At 41.2% G+C, this 19061-nt stretch overlaps 1 protein-coding gene across 5 annotated transcripts in view; it reads left to right on the top strand.

Annotated features, from left to right (window-relative positions):
- Window positions 1-503: 503 nt before the first annotated feature.
- LOC106580202 (2-oxoglutarate dehydrogenase complex component E1) overlaps window positions 504-19061 on the top strand; it is a 121283-nt gene continuing 102725 nt past the window's right edge. For all 5 annotated transcript variants that reach the window (XM_014161011.3, XM_014161009.3, XM_014161010.3 and 2 more), the window contains exons 1-2: window positions 504-727; window positions 6054-6434. In XM_014161011.3, coding sequence (XP_014016486.1) covers window positions 6210-6434 — 225 coding nt within the window. In that variant the 5' untranslated portion in view covers window positions 504-727; window positions 6054-6209. The remainder of the gene's footprint in view (window positions 728-6053; window positions 6435-19061) is intronic.

Here is a 19061-nt window from a genome sequence, read left to right as displayed (position 1 = left end):
TATTTTACTGTATCTTAGTCTGTTCCGCTCTGACATCGCTAGGCCATATGTATATAGTCTTAATTCATTCCTACTTAGATTTGTGTGTATTGGGTATATATTGTATAATTTGTTAGATATTACTGCACTGTTGGAGCTAGAAGCACACGCATTTCGTTACACCCGCAATAACATCTGCTAACCACTTGTATGTGACCAATAAAATTTGATTTGATTTGAAGGGTTCTCATCGACTGAGGGATAGTGAAATGATACATGTTAAAAAAGTGGACTTTGTATTATTTATTGCAATGGTCATAAACTGTACAGCACAAGCGGAGGAGAAGTCTAAGAAAATTGGAATCGTTGTGAATGCAGCTGAACGTTTTTGGGGTCTTTGTGATTTCACAGCTGAGGCCTTGCAAGAAATCCTGTTGGTGAATGCTCTGCCATCACAGGCCCCTGAGCGTGTGTATGGGTGTATTTTGGAGTGGACTATGATTGAAGTAGTATGGGTTTTGTTAGTTGAAGTGTTTAATTTTGTATGATGTCGTTTTCCCCTTTCCCGCTGTTTTTGTTTCGTATTCAATACCCCGTCCAGCTGGTGGCGGTAATGCACCATTAAACCCCATCGAAGAGGAAGCAATTATACCATAGAAGAAGAAGCAGGCTCCTAAGCATATCGCTGTTGTTTTTGGTGTGCTTAGCTGTCATTTTCATTCAGGACACAGAGGGCAACGAGAAAGAGGTAATTTAGGAGCCACTAGATTAGCTTCATATTCAATCTTCAAACGACTTGATATTGAAAGTAGGTGATTTCTGTGAAGTTTATACAACACTTATTTTGCTTCAACGAGGAGCATTGTCAGTCCAGTAGTCGCTGCTACGAAGTAACGTTAGTTAGTTCTGGTTTTTCAAGAGTTGGCTAGCCAGCAATTCTTGGGATTAAAAATAAATAAATGTTACTGTTCATTTGGAACATTCACACGTTTCATTGGTTTGTGGTCAGTAATGATCGATATCTATGTTATCTAGCTGATAGTTAAAGGCTAAAAGAAACCCAAAGTTAACGTAACGTTAGTTGTATAACTAGCCAGTTAACGTTAATTAAAAATCTTGTGTGTGCGAGAGAATCATGCCATTGAAGCAGGCCCCTTGCCCGGCTTACTTAGTTTTAGTCAAATTATATACTAAATTATATCTCAAACTACAGACCAACTGTTAGAATTCAACATATGCTTGTTTGTTAACTGACGTTAGAACATTGTGTTTTGCCAGTCGGAAACCCATGTCTTGTATGAACAAAGTGATTGACATCTGGTCCTGTTTTCATGCGCGATTTCATTTAGTTTACCAATGGGCTCTTTAGAATAGCAATTTTAGGCGGGTTCACATTAGGTGGTGAAGGAGAACGGAGAATATTTAAAGTATGAATGCAAGGTCAAAACAGGCGTAGTGGCCATTGCTGCTAATTTAGCGAAGTTGTCGCTATATTTAGCGAGTTTTCAGACCCCTCCACAACTTTCATTGTTAAGAGGCTAGCGACCAATATCATACTGATAGTTTTGTTGCCCGCGCTACAGACGGCTATATCCGTGCAGGTACTACAGTAGTAGTAATAAAGGCCCAGTGCCCTACTTTGGTGATAAAAAAATAATAATATTATATTTCGATTTCAGGGGGTGCTGCAGAAGCCCATACTATGCACAATACACACCACAGCATGCCCACACTTGTCCATGAATGCACAAAAACATAGCCTCTAGGGTTGGACGGTATTCAGATTTTCATACTGTCTAATTTTTATGTTAATATTTCTTTAATCATTATTTAACTAGGCAACTCAGTTAAGAACAAATTCTTATTTCCAATGACTGCCAAACCCGGATGATGTTGGGCCAATTGTGTGCCGCCCAATGGGACTCCCAATCACGGCCGGATGTGATGCAGCCTGGATTTGAACCAGGACTGCACTGCGATGCAGTGCCTTAGACCGCTGCGCCACTCGGGATATACGTTGCACAAGGGTGTGCCAGAAAATTAAGAAATAACCATTAAATTTGGTAACGAGCCCTAACGAAGATGGGCAATCCAGCTCATAAAGTTTGTGTGTGTGGGGTGAGCTACTGAATGTCATTTTTGGTGAGTTTGGACATTTACAAGCGAATGTGAACAAGAGACATTGTGCAAATGAACAGTACTGGCTCTGGAGCAGCATGTGTAGGCTACACGTTGTCTGGAGTCCCTCGGGCAGGGATGTCCAACCCTGTTCCTGGAGAGCTACCATCCTGTAGGTTTTCACTCCAACCCTCATCTAGCGCACCTGATTCTAATAATTAGCTGCTTGAAAGCTGAATCAGGTTGGTTACAACTGGGGTTGGATTGAAAACCTACAGTAGGATAGCTCTCCAGGAACAGGGTTGGACAGCCCTGCCCTAGGGCAACAGGCCTGCTCTACTCAGAACAGAGAAGACTTGTCAAACATGGCAGAAAGCTAACACAATCTGATGCCCTGTCACCTTTATTAATTCGGCCTCTTACTTGGATTAACTAGCATGTTGAATTTAGGGGTCGTGTTAATGCAGAATTCAGAGTATTTCTCCCCCAAATTGCTTGCGAGATGAACAATGAACCAAAATCCCAACCCATAGATGCAGTACAAATGGTTTATCATAGCTAGTCACCATGCATGAAATGCTGTAGTATGCATCTGCAGCTAGCAAAAGCTAACCAACTACGTTCAATGTTAGCTTGCTAACAACTGGCAAAGAAAATGGGATTTCTGAGCTACAAATCATATTAACCTCTCTAGGGGAGGTGGGACGAAATCATTCCACACTATTCAACAGCCAGTGACAAATCAGAGCGCCAAATTTCATACCACAAAATGTCATTCAAAGTTCTCAAACATATCACACCATTTGAAAGATAAGACTCTCGTTAATTTAACCACATTGTCCGATTTCAAAAAGGCTTTACAGCGAAAGCAAAACATTAGATTATGTCAGGAGAGTACCCTGCCAAAAATAATCACACAGCCATTTTCAAAGCAAGCATATATGTCACAAAAACCAAAACCACAGCTAAATACAGCACTAACCTTTGATTTTCATCAGATGACACTCCTAGGACATTATGTTATACAATACATGCATGTTTTGTTCAATCAAGTTCATATTTATATCAAAAAACAGCTTTTTACATTAGCATGTGATGTTCAGAACTAGCATACCCACCGCAAACTTCCGGTGAATTTACTAAATAACTCATGAATAACGTTCACAAAATACATTACAATTATTTTAAGATTTATAGATACAGAACTTCTTTATGCAATCGCGGTGTCAGATTTTAAAATAGCTTTTTGGTGAAAGCACATTTTGCAATATTCTGAGTACATAGCACGGCCATCACGGCTAGCTAATTTGACACCCACCAAGTTTGGCCCTCACCAAACTCAGATTTACTATAAGAAAAATTGGATTACCTTTGCTGTTCTTTGTCAGAATGCACTGGGGACATTGCCCTGTGTCGGGTACTGTCTTTCGGATGGGACGTAAAAGCGGGTGTCCTGACTCTGTGGTCACTAAAGATCCCATGGCACCTATCGTAAGAGTAGGAGTGTTAACCCTGGTGTCCTGGCTAAATTCCCAATCTGGCCTTCATGACACCTAATCATCCCCAGTTTACAATTGGCTCATTCATCTCAGTAGGGTTGCACATTTTGGGGATTATTCAGAGGTGGGAACTTTCCGTGGGAATTAACGGGAATATATGGGAATTAATTTAAATGTAGATGTTTTTTGCATTGGATATATTTACCATTTCATATGGAGACAAACGTAAACCTTTTACCTTATCATAAGTAGACATAATTGCAAATTCTTAAATCTTATTCTTCCAATAGAATTAAAAAAACTTTAGTTACAAATTGAACTTTAATTACATGAGTTGACTCTTCACATGGGATGATTTCACTGAACAACAATATTGAATGATCCCCAATGATCCATCGCATCTCCCAAATACTTTTTCAACATCTGTAAAATGAAACTAAAGCTTTGGTTGTCTTCCTCTCAGGCTTCCATGTCTTCTCCCTGGACCTCAATGTCCACCTCTTCAAACAGACTCTGAGGCCTCCTCTTCACTGTCACTTTCCAACCTTGTTGAGGGTGGCTCGTTGTCAGGCTCAAAAAGCCTCAAATTTGCCCATGTGGCCACCAATTTTTCAACTGTTGTATTGGTCAGCCTGTTGCGTGCTTTGGTGTGTGTGTTCCCAAACAAGGCCCAGTTGCGCTCTGAGTCGGCTGATGTTGGTGGGATTTGGAGGATGATGGCGGCAACAGTGGAAAGAGCCTCAGATTCACAAAGTCCCTTCCACCAGGTGGCTGATGAGATGTTGGCACGACTGCCATATTGTATCTCCATCCCAAAGCTCTTGCTTGGAAGTGTATTTCGCCAGACTGCTAAGAACCTTGCCCTCATCCAGGCCAAGGTGGCGAGACACGTTAGCGATGACACCATAAGCCTTGTTGATCTCAGCACCAGACAGGATGCCCTTGCCAACATACTTGAGGTCCAACATGTACGCTTCGGTGTGGATTTTTGTATTTATTATGGATCCCCATTAGCTGCTGCCAAAGTGACTGACTAATGGCAACCCTCCCCCCAAGATAATTATAAAAAATACTTGGATCATAATAATATCCAGAAATTTGCCCACATCTGTTACGATACTCGTTTTGTCCTACTACTCGGCAGACCCCTAGTAAAAAGTGAAGTATTTGGTACCATATTCATAGCGCGCAGTGACTACAAATTTGTTGGGTACATTTGCTGTTAGTTTTTACTTTTTGTACTTGCCAGTTAGTTAGCAGTTCTCAGTTGTTAGCAGCCAATGACTAGCAGTTTCTTAATGGCGATTTAAAGACGGATTGGCATTTTTCTGAGTCATTACTGAATTATTTAATGTATCAAATTAAACCTTAAACAATTCATGGTAACCTTGTAAACAATTTATTTAGAGCCAGTGTTTATTTTCTGAAATGTGTGCTATTGTCCAGCTATTAAACCAACAGGTGGCTATTTGAGACTGGTGGCTATTTGATACCCCGTTCAAAGGCACTTAAGTATTTTGTCTTGCCCATTCACCCTTTGAATGGCACACATCATCAATCCATGTCTCAATTGTCTCAAGCCTCCTACCTTCTACACTGATTGAAGCGAATCATAGCATTCACCTGGTTAGTCTGTCATGGAATGATCAGGTGTTAAGGTTTTGTACACTGTATAATGGACCTATATATTTTCAAACTACTACTAGCCTTTTTTTGGCCCGCAAATCAATTTTGACAGACAAATTGGTCATAAAAAAAATCTGTGCGGCCCACCGTTTAAATGTTTAAAATCCGGTGTGGCCCTCAAGGCCACTGTTTTTAAACTTTTTTTTTTTGCCCATCTGAGATCGACTTAAGTTTGTCATAATGTTTTTGGGCTTTAACCCAGCCCTCATTAAACTGTACTCTCATGCCCTTAAAATTAAAATTGCATAATTTGTTTTGACAGTTTTCATTACTGTGTGTATATAGCAGGGGTCTCCAACAGGTAGATCGTGAGCTTCCAGTAGCTCGCAGCCCACCTATGAGTAGCTTGCCATGCAATTATGAAAGGAGGCTACATGCATTGTTTTTCTTAAATTTTTTTTAACAACTTCGTTGTTTCTCTGAATAATTGTAATATTCATAGAAAAAAAACGTATTCACCATTATTTTACTAGGTGTATAATGACACACACTCTTGTACACCAAGGACCCGCGGAAAAGTTGCAGGGTAAAGCAGAAGAATGGGACTACTTGAAAGCTATAAAAAAAACAGTAGCTCGTGACATTTTTTTTTTTTTTTTTTAAGTAGCTCTCATGCTAGAAAAGGTTGGAGAACCTTGGTGTATAGAATAGTACTGGCAGTGACAGTTTGCTTTGCCCTGTTTTTTATTTAAAAAAAATGATGTATCAGGCTGTCCCTTTTCCTCTCTTATCATTGCCTATATATACACACAACCTCTCAATCTTTTGCAGGTCAGGAAAGACCGCTGACAAGTGGAAATCAAAGGCCCTCTGGAAAAATAGGTTTCCAGTGGATCATTTGACTGCAGTTTGGTTGAAGTGAAAGGAGTCTCAAACCTGCTCTGTGGTTGTTTGAGAGACAGGCGAGTTGTGTGCTAAAGGACTGCGATGCACCGCTTAAGGACTTGTGCTGCCCGGCTGCGGCCACTGACGGTCTCTCAGACTTCTCAGAACTTTTCACAGCAGAGGCCTGCGGCTGGACCAAAGACGTTTCAGCCAGTCAGGTGCTACACTTCACCTGTGGCTGCAGAGCCTTTCCTCAATGGAACAAGCTCTAATTACGTGGAGGAGATGTATTATTCATGGCTAGAGGACCCCAAGAGTGTGCATAAGGTAAGGCCCTTTACTTCTAGAATATTGGGGTGCTGGAAGGACATCTACCTCCTATAGAGGGAGATGTTCCTTCTGTCTCTGGGGGTTATTTTTTATTTTTTTGGTGGTGTGAAATTCATGGGCGGTTACAGTGCAGAGAATGCAGCATTGTTAACACGTCTATGATAATTAGCCCATCATACAAGATTGAGGCATTTTTCTTTGGTTATTTTAAAAACTGCTTGCAATACCAAGTGGCAAAATATTTGTAGACTGCATCCCCAAATGTGCCCATGCGTTACAAGGGTTTCTAATGTTTTGTTAATGCCCTCCCAAAAAACACGGTTATTCACCAATACTGCCTATGAAACACTCAGTTCTCGAACATTACAGTCCTGTGGCAAAGCAATTGCTCCAGAATGAGTTCTGCTGCCATGTAACTTACTCTTCCGTGCACACACCAGTTGTAGCTTTGAGTAATTGTTTGGTGGTTTTAAATGTTACCAGTTTACATAATATAATGAATTTAGGAAAGGCAGGCTAGGTTAAATATGTACAGCTGCATAGGCACCTGTTTGACAGCAAGGTCACATTGCTGAGATCCCTGTTTGTGTATTTATAGCTAGCTACTGGAGCGTTGTCACAGGATTGCTGTGATCTCTGACCACGGTCTGCCTGTCCTGCTATTATTAGGCTAGCCTTTAGGCTGAATGCTGGTCGGCAGTATAGACCAGAGCCAGTCCTCTGTGGCATTGCTATTAGTGCTTTTTGAGGTTTTGGGTTTCGATATATTTTTTCCAAAGCCAAAAATAGGGAACATTCAATTGCCAAAACATCCCATTGTCTCGGTCAGCTCCACATTGGGTAGACATCAATAGGAAATTTCTATGAAATAATATAATCTCCATTTGTGTATATTACTATGTTTTTAGACTTTATTTTTCATTCCTTAAAGTCATCAAGTTCAAGCTCTACCCAACAGTGCAGTAATCAATATCAAAATAGTATAACTAATAAATAAGTGTATGCATATATATATGAAAAACGTGGAAGCTATGTACAGGGTCGGTGCCAATACCAAATTTAATGTGCAGGGATACTGGAGTAATTTGAGGTAGATAAGTACAGTGAGGGAAAAAAGTATTTGATCCCCTGCTGATTTTGTACGTTTGCCCACTGACAGAAATGATCAGTCTATAATTTTAATGGTAGGTTTATTTGAACAGTGAGAGACAGAATAACAACAAAAATCCAGAAAAACATGTCAAAAATGTTATAAATTGATTTGCATTTTAATGAGGGAAATAAGTATTTGACCCCCTCTCAATCAAAGATTTCTGGCTCCCAGGTGTCTTATCCTGTTAGGGCTAGGGGGCAGTATTGACACGGCTGGATAAAAAACATACCCGATTTAATCTGGTTACCACTCCTACCCAGTAACTAGAATATGCATATACTTATTACATATGGATAGAAAACACCCTAAATTTTCTAAAACTGTTTGAATGGTGTCTGTGAGTATAACAGAACTCAAATGGCAGGTCAAAACCTGAGAGATTCCTTTACAGGAAGTAGCCTGTCTGACCATTTCTTGAACTTCTTTTCCATCTCTATCATTTACTAAGGATCTCTGCTCTAACGTGACACTTCCCACGTCGTCCATAGGCGCTCAGAGCCCGGGAAAAAACAGAATGTCGTCATTCCAGCCCCAGGCTGAAACACATTATCGCCTTTCTCAAGTGGCCGATCAAGGGACACTGGGCTTAGGCGCGTGACCCGACCGCCCCCGCCTTTGGGATTTTCTCTTAAAGGGAGTGCTCCTAACCGCAGCTTGTTACCTGTAAAAAAGACACCTGTCCACAGAAGCAATCAGATTCTAAACTCTCCACCATGGCCAAGACCAAAGATTAGGAGAAAGCGACTGTCAGTAGGATTAATAATATCTAGATGGTAACTTTACAAGTAAAGTTGTGGGGCTTGCTAAAGCTCTTTAAAGTATTACTATTTAAAGCAAAGCTGTTACGTATAGTCAAAGGTAAATTTGGAAAATAATTGTTCTGATTACTTTGATAGTCTACTCTATCAATCTTATTACTTTGGATCAATTTCTAAACTACAGTTGGTCATCAGTTGTGTGGTTGTGGCCAGTAGTTTTGTAGTGTGGTTCAGGAGCTGTGTGGTCAGTAGTTTTTTGTTGTTGTGGTGTTTAGTAGGAGTTGTCAGTTCTTAGTGGTTGTCTAGCTATGGTCAGTAATTATAAGTTATGGATTTTTTTAAAATTTTTTATTTTTTTAAAGGTCAGCCCAAGGATAATTTTTTTCCCTTTGATTTAGAATTTTAAGACCCCTTGAAGTATAAAAAATGGCCACATTTTATTTGGCCTTACAAACAGATTAACTACATGAAACAACAGTCCTGTTTGGTGCCTAACATTTTCAAAGTTGGGAGCAGTGTGTGTTTGTGGGAGAGAGAAGGGTGTCTGTTTGAGAGACGGAGACCAGTATATGCTAACTGAAGAGTAAGTTTAATGTAGTTTTTTTCCTGGCACCACTCAGCCAGGGCCCTCACCTTCTCCCTGTAGGCTGTCTTGTCATTGTTGGTAATCATGCCTACCACTGTTGTCGTCTGCAAACTGGATTGCATTTGAGGTGTGTGTGGCCATGCAGTCATGGGTGAACCGAGAGTACAGGAGGGGGCTGAGCACGCACCCTTGTGGGGTCCAGACCCAGGACCCCAAGCTTAGTGATGAGCTTGGAGGGCACTTGGGTGTTGAAGGCTGAGCTGTAGTTGAACAGCATTTTTACATGAGTATTCCTCTTGTCCAGATGGGATAGGGAAGTGTGCAGTGCGATAGCAATTGTCGTCCGTGGATCTGTTGGGCGGTATGCAAATTGTAGTAGGTCTAGGGCAGTGGTTCCCAAACTGTGCCCCCCCCCCCCCCCCTCTGCCATATGAGTTCTGTTATACTCAGACATCATTCAAACAATTTTAGAAACTTCAGTGTGTTTTCTATCCAAATCTAGCTTCTGGGCATGAGTAGCAGGCAGTTTACTCTGGGCACGCTTTTCATCCAGATGTGAAAATACTGCCCCCTATCCCAAAGAAGTTAACAGCTCTGTCACACAGCTGGCCCGTCAGTAGGGAGCTGGAGGGCTGGGTTGAGTGCTCCCCACTCACACAGGCAAGGTCAGCAAGATGGTGTCATCATGGCTCCAAGAGGGGATGGGGCTTATTCATATTGTTACTTACATTTCCCGCCATCCTTCAGACCGATTCGATTTTATATTGCCAGTGCCAGGGTGTGTTTTGGAAAGCTTCTCTCTGTTATACAGAATGATCAATGGGCTGTTGATTGTTTTAATTTAAGATGTTTCATATCACATCTGACCACACTAACCGCTGTTAGAGCTCAGCAGTCATTTGCAGTGAAGTTGGTGCCTCCACTTTACCACTAGTCTGCAACAGACTACTTGGCACAAACTATTGTGGTTTTGACTGGTGTTTAGGAACATGATGAACTTTTAATTAATCCAATGTCCTTTGATTTCTTGCATAATAACATTGCTCTGGGTAGTCCATATACAGTACAATGTCAAAGCTCTTGCATATCACCTCAATAGATGGTCATCTGCATTAGAAGTGAGTTAACTTATAATGGCTGTTAACCTCTAGGGGACCCCTTCCCGTTCTTATCCCGTTAACGGGATTGATTGACAACAGCCAGTGTAAAATCAGAGCGCCAAATTCAAAACAGCTAAAATCTCATTCCATTTTCTCAAACAATCAACTATTTTACACCATTTTTAAAGATAAGACTCTTGTTAATCCAACCACATTGTCCGATTTCAAAAAGGCTTTACGGCGAAAGCATAAAATTAGATTACGTTAGGACAGTTCCAACAAGAAAAACCACAGCCATTTTCCTAGCAAGGACAGGCGTGAAATACCAGAAATTCAGCTAAAATTACGCACTAACCTTTGACGATCTTCATCAGATGACACTCCTATTGTTACAATACATGTATGTTTTGCTCGATAAAGTTCATATTTATGTCCAAAAACAGCATTTTGACATTGGCGCGTAATGTTGAGAACAGTGAGCACACATATTACAGAAATACTCATCATAAACTTTGATCAATATAGAAGTGTTATGCACAGAATTATAGATACACTTCTCCTAAATGTAACCGCTTTGTCAGATTTCAAAAAAGGTTCACGGCAAAAGCACAATTTGCAATAATCTGAGTACAGCCCAGAAGACACCAATAACAAGCAAACAGAAACCCGCCATCTTGGAGTCAATAAAACGAAGAAATGACATTATAAATATTAACTTACCTTTGATCATCTTCATCAGAAGGCACTCCCAGGAACCCCAGCTCCACAATAAATGTTCGATAAAGTTCATATTTATGTCCAAATAATTTAAGTTCACTATCCAAATCCATAATGTGCATGCTTACTTAGTCCAGACAGAAAGTCCAAAAAGTTATACTACAGTTTGTAGAAACATGTCAAACGATGTATAGAATCAATCTTTAGGTTGTTCAACATATCTTCAATAAAATTCCAACCGGACCTATCCGTTCTCTTTAGGAATGAATATGAACTCAGCTCGCTCCCAAGTCCTTGCGCGTGACTGAGCCCATGCCTTATAATGGGACACCTACTTCCTTGTGCTGTTATTCCCATCAAATTCACCATAGAATCTTCAAACACTGTTCTAAAGACTTGACATCTAGTGGAAGCTTTAGGAAGTGCAAAATTAACCCTAAGTCACTGTATACAGTCAAGGCAATCACTTGAAAAAACTACAAACTCAGATTTTTCACTTACTGCTTGACTTTCTCAGGTTTTTGCCTGCCATATGAGTTATGTTATACACAGACACCATTCAAACAGTTTTAGAAACGTCAGTGTTTTCTATCCAAATCTACTAATAATATGCATATTCTAGTTTCTGGGCCAGAGTAGTAACCTGTTCAAATTGGGTACGTTTTTCATCCGGCTGTGAAAATACTGCCCCCTAGCCCCAACAGGTTAATACACAGTAGTAACGATAGTGAATGGCAAGTTGGCCTATTATCTGAAAGAGGAAGATTAACGTCATGGTTGTGTCCGAAATGGCACCGTATTCCTTACATGGTGCACTATTGACCAGAGCCATATGGGCCTTGATCTAAGTATTGCACTATATAGGGAACAGGGTGCCATTTGGGATGTAATTCTTGGCTTTCTAAACTCAAGGGGTCTACAAACAGGGTAGACGGAGCTTAGCGCAGTGCTGCAATGTTTTTCTTCTGTCGTGTCTTTGGGGTACCATTAAACTGAAGACATGTTTTATCAATTAACTCCCTGTAATTATTATCACGCGATCAAACTGATTCATCGTTTAATTGTAATTAACTAGGAGATCGGGGCACCAAGGAAAATATTCAGATTACAAAGCTATAATTTTCCTAATAACTTTCCTATATTATAACATTATATATTATATTCTATTATAGTATAGGCCGATTATCTTCTGGTTTAAATGGTGTATTTTACCTCGCGTCCAGTCTCATTCCAAACGTCGTAAATTGTATCTGCACGAACCCAGTCTTTACTAAGAGTCATCCATACATCAATTGTCTTAAAATCATTTATTCACTAAACTAAGTCATTCACAGAAAGTATACAAACAGTAATTATCATCACAAAGAATTGGTAGAGTGATGTGCCCTAGTGGTCTAAACAGGCATGGCTGGTGTCTTGTTGAACAATGGGTCATAAAGGGCAGCTGAGAAGACCCTACAGAGTTCATTAATATTAACAATTCATATGCTAATCCTTTGCACATGAACGCTCACTCATTCGAGAACAATTGCAATCAATATATATTTACGCTCTGTGTCGTCGGGATCCTTGTTGGAGCGTCGTTCCGTTGGAGAGTTCTCTCTCTCGGTTAGAATGGATCTTTCAAAGCGACATTCATTAATGTCGTCATAGAATGTATGTTTCGTTGGTCTTCGCGTTCAATGATATAATTTACTTAGCTGCAGACTAATAATTAATATCAAAGACTTGTTATTATTCTGTCGGTAGCAATAGTCTAAAAGTTAACCACGTGGTATAGTTCACTTTCAGTAGAGTACTTGGATGGTCAAACCTATTGGCCAACTCGCAATGGAGTTGAGGCCGGTTCTGTTAGACTAGTAAGTCAGGGGGGGGGGGGGGGGTTTATAGTGAACATAGAACATGACGCCTGGTCCTGTCTGTGTCCCTGGGGGCGTGCCGATGACTGAGTTAGAATTGTATTCCTGTACCAAGCTTATCACATTAACATCAGTACATAGCATCTCAATGCATTACAAAAGCTTTATCCTTATTAATACATTCTATACAACCATGTGGATGCAACTCTCATCACTGAGGCTATTATATAAACAGTTTTATGGTAATATGGCTATATTGTCTCTTCTGAGTATCACAAAATTGTACCAAGCGGACCAGTTCGTAGCTGGATTCTTCACCAATCATCCATACCTTCTCCAGAACACAAAGGTCGCTTGGCTCCCCAATTCTGTGAGTTGGAAGAATTTCCTGTGTCTCTCTATGGGCCATGTGGCAAGAGATTCTCCTCTTAGAGTTTTTACAACCCTTTCACACAGGGCCTGGGTGGGTGAAGGTAGGTTGGGGGATGGCGCAAGGGGGGAGGGGGTCAACTGTCCTCCCTGTACTCAAAGAGGCCAATGGCATGACACTTCACAAAAGAAGTTGTGTGTCTATGCGATCTGGTGAGAATACGAGAACCTTTACCACCCTTCGATACGGTTGTATTCGGACAAGCATGAAAAAGACAACCGCAGGGGAGAGATCACGAAATTTGATCACTGATGCTGATATTAAAGAAACATGGAGAAAGAATCAGGACCGGTATGTTCGCAATCTGAAAAAGGTGTGTTACGTACGCCTCTTGGAGGGAACGCAACACCCTGCTACACAACTCACCTCCCTGTGGAGTGAAAGAGGTATGTGATTGTAGGTGCGGGTAAGGATGACAGGGGCAGAGAATATTACCGTTAACAAGAAATATATTTCCTTAACACTGTAAATGTGGGGAAAAGGGGCTGGACGGAACCAAAGCAAAGATAGTAAAATTGTCCCCTCTCCTACCTTACCTACTCTTAATGCAACCTGGCGCGCTAACCAAAATACAGGGGGTGGTCCGCCCAGGTCTTACCTTAGTGTGCATAGACAGAGTACATACTACGGGTATATGTATGCCTGCAGGCCTCTTGCCTGAACACTCCCAAGGTGCCTTCCCCTTCCCCTGGGAACAAAAACAGAATAATTACTAACATTTTCAATAATCAAATAGTCCTTTTGGCATACACATGCCTCTGCAGGACCAGCTACAAAATACTTTACAACAGTTTTACCTGACCAACACAGCACATACCAAGAAGCTCTCTTTTCCCTAACAAAGGAACAGTGGCTTTTATCCAGCTGGAGAAGGAGTTTGTAATTGAAACCAGCTGTTTCCCCTGATGAGAGGGAGGGTTCAGAGCTTCAATCGTCTATGGGGCCGACCAATCAGTTGCTTAGAATCCAGGAAGCCATTTCCTGAAATGCACACATACAAACCCAAAACAACACAGAAACTGGGGAACGTTTGAGGTTTGAGCCCTGTGATGAAAACGGTAGACTTAATTCAAGATTATGTTTTGAGAGTGGAGTGGAGTATAACTCCGCTCACCTTGCAGACGTGCGATGGGTTAATAGGGCCATAGAGCAAATCACTAACTATAGTTTCAATGGCCAGGATAAAACTAAGAAATGTAGCAGAAAAACATCAAAGCGTAAGGGGATGTTTTTAAATGTGGGACTATCGGGCATTGGAAGAATGAGTGTAAGGTGATACTGGAACCTACTGCATTAGAAGGAAATGCCGCTATACAAGAGTTTGCGTCTTTTTCAAAAGAGCAACAACTAATCGTATTGAGATTAGCAAGAATGGAACTTTCGCCTAGGGGTATATAGTCTCTGTTTGATCGATAAGTGGTTCATAGAGATTACAGTTTCTATGTGATGGAAGACGTATGAGATAACGTTTTACCTAATGTTTAGTAGAGTACCGATGGGATTTACAATTAGTCTCAATTGTTATCATTTTGAATTGAAACAATTGTTAAAAGGGTGTCAATGGTAGGTTCTGTGTTGGTACAATACGTGGATGATTTGTTATTAGTGTCAAAAGATGAAACTCATGCGAGACCGCACCACATTGGTAGACAATTTGGCGGAACAGGGTCATAAAGCATCATATGACAAAGCACAACTAGCAAAGCAAGCGGTAACATATTTTGGGGTTTTGATTTCTAAGGGCAAGATGCACATTACCCGGGATCGGGTAGAAACAATGTGTTCTTTGGCACGGCCCGAACACTCCTTGCATGCGCAGGAAAACTTTCAATTTGGTTAGACATTTTATTTCGTCATTCTCTGAAATTGCTGAGAAACTTTTAGAGTGGACGAAAGGTGGGGAAGGGTCCCCATGAGAGGATAGAGTGTGAGGAAGCGTTTGTCGAGTTAAAGAAGCAATTGTGTCAAGTGCCAGCATTGGGATTGCCAAACCTAAAATTATCTTTAAAAAAAAAATTGTTCATGAACAGGAAAAACATTGCAACGGTTATGCAAAACTTAGGAGGGGCAAGAATGCCACCGTGCCTTAGGGCGGTACAGGCGACAGAAATGGTGTTGCATAACACGGCTTCCATTACAATGGGTCAAAAAGTAGATTTGTATGTTACACACGCAGTAGCAGCCATAGTGGACAGCACGAAAGTGCAAGATGGACAAACTGGGAATTAACGTTAAATGGGGAAAATCTACAATTTCATAAGATTGGTGCTTTGAATCCTGCGTCGTTAATGCTGTTGCATGGGGAGGGTGAATCGCGTGCACGTGACCCAGATCAGATTACTCCAATTTAGGCCTGATTTGCAAGAGACGGCATCGAAATCGGGAAAAGTATTGTATACAGATGGTTCTAGTTACATGACCACAGAAGGGAAGAGTAACGGGGGTATGCATTTGGAGTAGTTCATGATTTCGGTACATTGTGGTCACAACGGGGCATGTTAACAGTGACAGGAACACTAATAAAAAATGGTCTGGAGGAAGAGGCATTATTAGAAGCATGTCCGTTACCCAGTGAATTAGCAGTGGTGAAATGTGAAGGTCGTACAGATAAAATCGCCATAGGTAATCGTAAAGCAGACTAAATGGTTAAGGTGGCTGCCTTGGTGAGAGAGTGTTAGAAATCCACGTGTATATATTGCGGATTCCTTACGATGAGAAATTTGCCACAGGAAAATGTATTTTGGGTTGAAGATTCTAGGCGAAATACAAGGGGAATGGATTCTTAAGGTAACACATTTAAATTATATGGCCAAACACTCCTTGCAAATGCAGAAGGCTTTAGGGTTTGTTTAAATCATTAGACATTAAATACATTTACATCTTATTCTGGAATGGAATTCTAGAATGGATGAAAGGGTGGAGGGGTCACGAGGAATTAGTATAGGGGTTACTAAACCTAAAATTAACTTTTAATCTGTGTTGGGAGAAATGTTGGGATGTCTGAATTACAGCTCAACAGTACCTTTTGGACAGAAACTTGGTTAAAGCTTCTAGTGTCCATGAGTTATTTACACAGAAAAAGAAGAACTAAACAGTATACACCTGTCAGCAACGGGTGTGGCTGAATCCACTCATTTTGAAGGGGTGTCCACATTTTGTGTGCATTTGTAAAGTATTCAGACCCATTCCCTTTTCCCACATTTTGTTACGTTACGGCCTTATTCTAAAATTTATGCGGAAAAATGTATTCAATTAATCTATACCCAATACCTCATAATGACAAAGCAAAGCGAAAACTGTTTTTTGAATTTTTTTGCACATTTATTAAGACTAATCCTTGTGCTGCCGCCCCTGGCCAAACTGAGCAATCGGGGGAGAAGGGCCTTGGTCAGGGAGGTGACCAAGAACCCGATGGTCACAGACAGAGCTCCAGAGTTCCTCTGTGAAGATTAGAGAACCTTCCAGAAGGACAACCATCTCTACAGCACTCCACCAATCAGGTATTTTACAGTAGAGTGGCCAGACAGAAGCCATTCAGTAAAAGGCACGTGACAGCCTACTTGGAGTTTGCCAAAAGACACCTAAAGGATTCTGACCTTGAGAAACAAGATTCTCTAGTGTGATGAAATCAAGATTGAACTATTTTGCCTGAATGCCAAGAGGAAACCTGGCACCATCCCTACGGTGAAGCATGGTGGTGGCAGCATCATGCCGTGGGGATGTTTTTCAGCGGCAAGCACAAGATGAATGGCGCAAAGTACAGAGATCCTTGATGAGAGATCCTTCCAATAGGACAACGACCCTAAGCACACAGCCAAGACAATGCAGGAGTGGCTTCAGGACAAGTCTCTGAATGTTCTTGAGTGACCCAGCTGAACCCGATCTAACATCTCTGGAGAGACCTGAAAATAGCTGTGCAGCAACGCTCCCCAACCAACCTGACAGAGCTTGAGGATCTGCATTTGAAATTGTGTTTTTTTTACACTGGCTAAAAGTAGCTAGAAAATGGAATATCATACACTGTAGTTGAGGAACAATGGGGAAAGTCATTCTGCTTTGAAAGTTGATACACTTGTAACTCCACTTTTCAGAAAATGACCTTTTGAATATTTCTGGTACACCTAGTGGCGAACTCTTCTTTGTCTACACCCATTCAGCATCGTTCACGCTCTCTTAAGCCTTTGCCCCACCCATCTCTTTAAGGATTCACATGTGAAGCCATGTGGGAAACGACAGATGCAATATCAAATAAAATCTGTTTATTTGTCACATGCAAAGGCTACAGAAGGTGTAAATGGTACAGTGAAGTGGTTACTTGCATAGTAGCAATATCAAAGTGTCCAGATTAAAATATTTTATCATTATTAGATGACATTTAGCCGGGTCATGGGAACAAAATGCTATGTCCTCCCCCCAGCCACATCTAGCTAAGTGGATTGGTCATCATTGTTTAGACATGTACACAGGTTCATGAAATACAATAGATGACCGTAATCACCCCCACACACCTGGCTAATTTGGTGGGTCATGTAATAATCCGGCCAAAGGGGAATCCTTTGTTTAGACATGTAGCTAGTTAAGCAATGAACCGGCATAATCCCAATTCATACTACTACCAATACAAACATTGTCATAGCTGTAGTATGAATCTGCAGGTAGCTAAAGCTAAGAAACTAGGGTCAATGTTAGCTAGCTAACATTTAGGCTATAACTAGCAGTGCAAATGGATTTCTGATTCAAATAATATTACTACAGATCATACACGTAATGCTAGCTAATGCTTGCTAGCTAACTAACAGTACGCTTTAACTTGCAATAACACGTAATGCTAGCTAATGCTTGCTAGCTAACTAACAGTACGCTTTAACTTGCAAAAAAATTACTTTCTGACTAAATTAGAAACTTATCTGAAAATGTAGCTAGACGCTTACCTGTATACATGGATGAGCGCGTCACGGCAGACAAACCATTTAACTCCGTTTTGTTTGTAGTTGCATCTTGTTTGGCCAGCGTTGTCAAGTCATTCCGGTTCACACTGTGTAGAAAGTAGCCCATCACTTTTTCCAACTGATCTGTCGATGGCGCCTGCTAAATTCAGGTCAATATTGTTGAGAAAAGTAGTGGTAGAAAGGACTGTCAACACATTCTGAGCAGCTCTACGTTATAAAAACAAGCTTGCTACATGGCAGACCAATCCAAACTCCTTTCCCGGCATGTCCAGCCCATCTATCTCAACCAATCATGGTTAGTGGGAAGGTTCCTGACTTTTCCATGGCTAAACCAACCAAGCCCCTAATTTTAACAATTATTTTCTTATTTATGGATGGAATACACTCTGGCCTTTTGTAGCGGCAGCTGGCCTGCAATGAGTGGTGAGCTTAACTTGCTTCGTGAGAAGATTCCTGCATCACCCTCCTGGCCCATATGCCCCCACGTCTATCATGGTGAAGCGGTACCTTGCATCACAGACTGTCATCAGGATCATTGTGAAAAAGCCCTTGTAGTACTCGCTGCCTGAGTTTGCCGGAGCTCGTATCCAAATGTTTTCCGTCGACGGCTGCTGCACATTTTGCAATTCCAAAATATACAGGTTTGTTTGTTTCTTTGGCTAAAAAGTTGTCCTAAAGCATATAACACCAGACTGACATCTAGCTAGGTAGTTAGTATTTGTAAACAAGCATAACACCGAATCGGAAATTCAGATGTACTCACGAGCTAAAGTCAAAGAGTTCCTCGGCCCCTGTTGCTTGGTAAGCTACTCTGGCTCCCCAAGCGTCCTAGTGGATATAAACTACACAAGGCGTACTTCCTCTCTGGGTGGAACACAGTCCACTGCCCCCCCCCCCCCCCCCCCAAAAAAAACGAATCCACCCATGTGCACGAAAGTAGATAAATGGAGTGGAGCTTGTTGCTGCCTTTAGGTAACCTAAATGTAGCAACACGAAGGCTGTGTGTGCTGTCACCAACAGCCACTGTTTTTTGACCCAGACTTCAAAACTCCTCAAATTCAGTTTGATTCAT

This window comes from Salmo salar, chromosome 20 (assembly GCF_965601325.2).
Source record: "Salmo salar chromosome 20, fSalSal1, whole genome shotgun sequence".
Taxonomy (NCBI): Eukaryota; Metazoa; Chordata; class Actinopteri; order Salmoniformes; family Salmonidae; genus Salmo; species Salmo salar.
The sequence above is the reverse complement of the archived record's forward strand: the minus strand, read 5'-3'. Positions and strand labels throughout refer to the sequence as shown.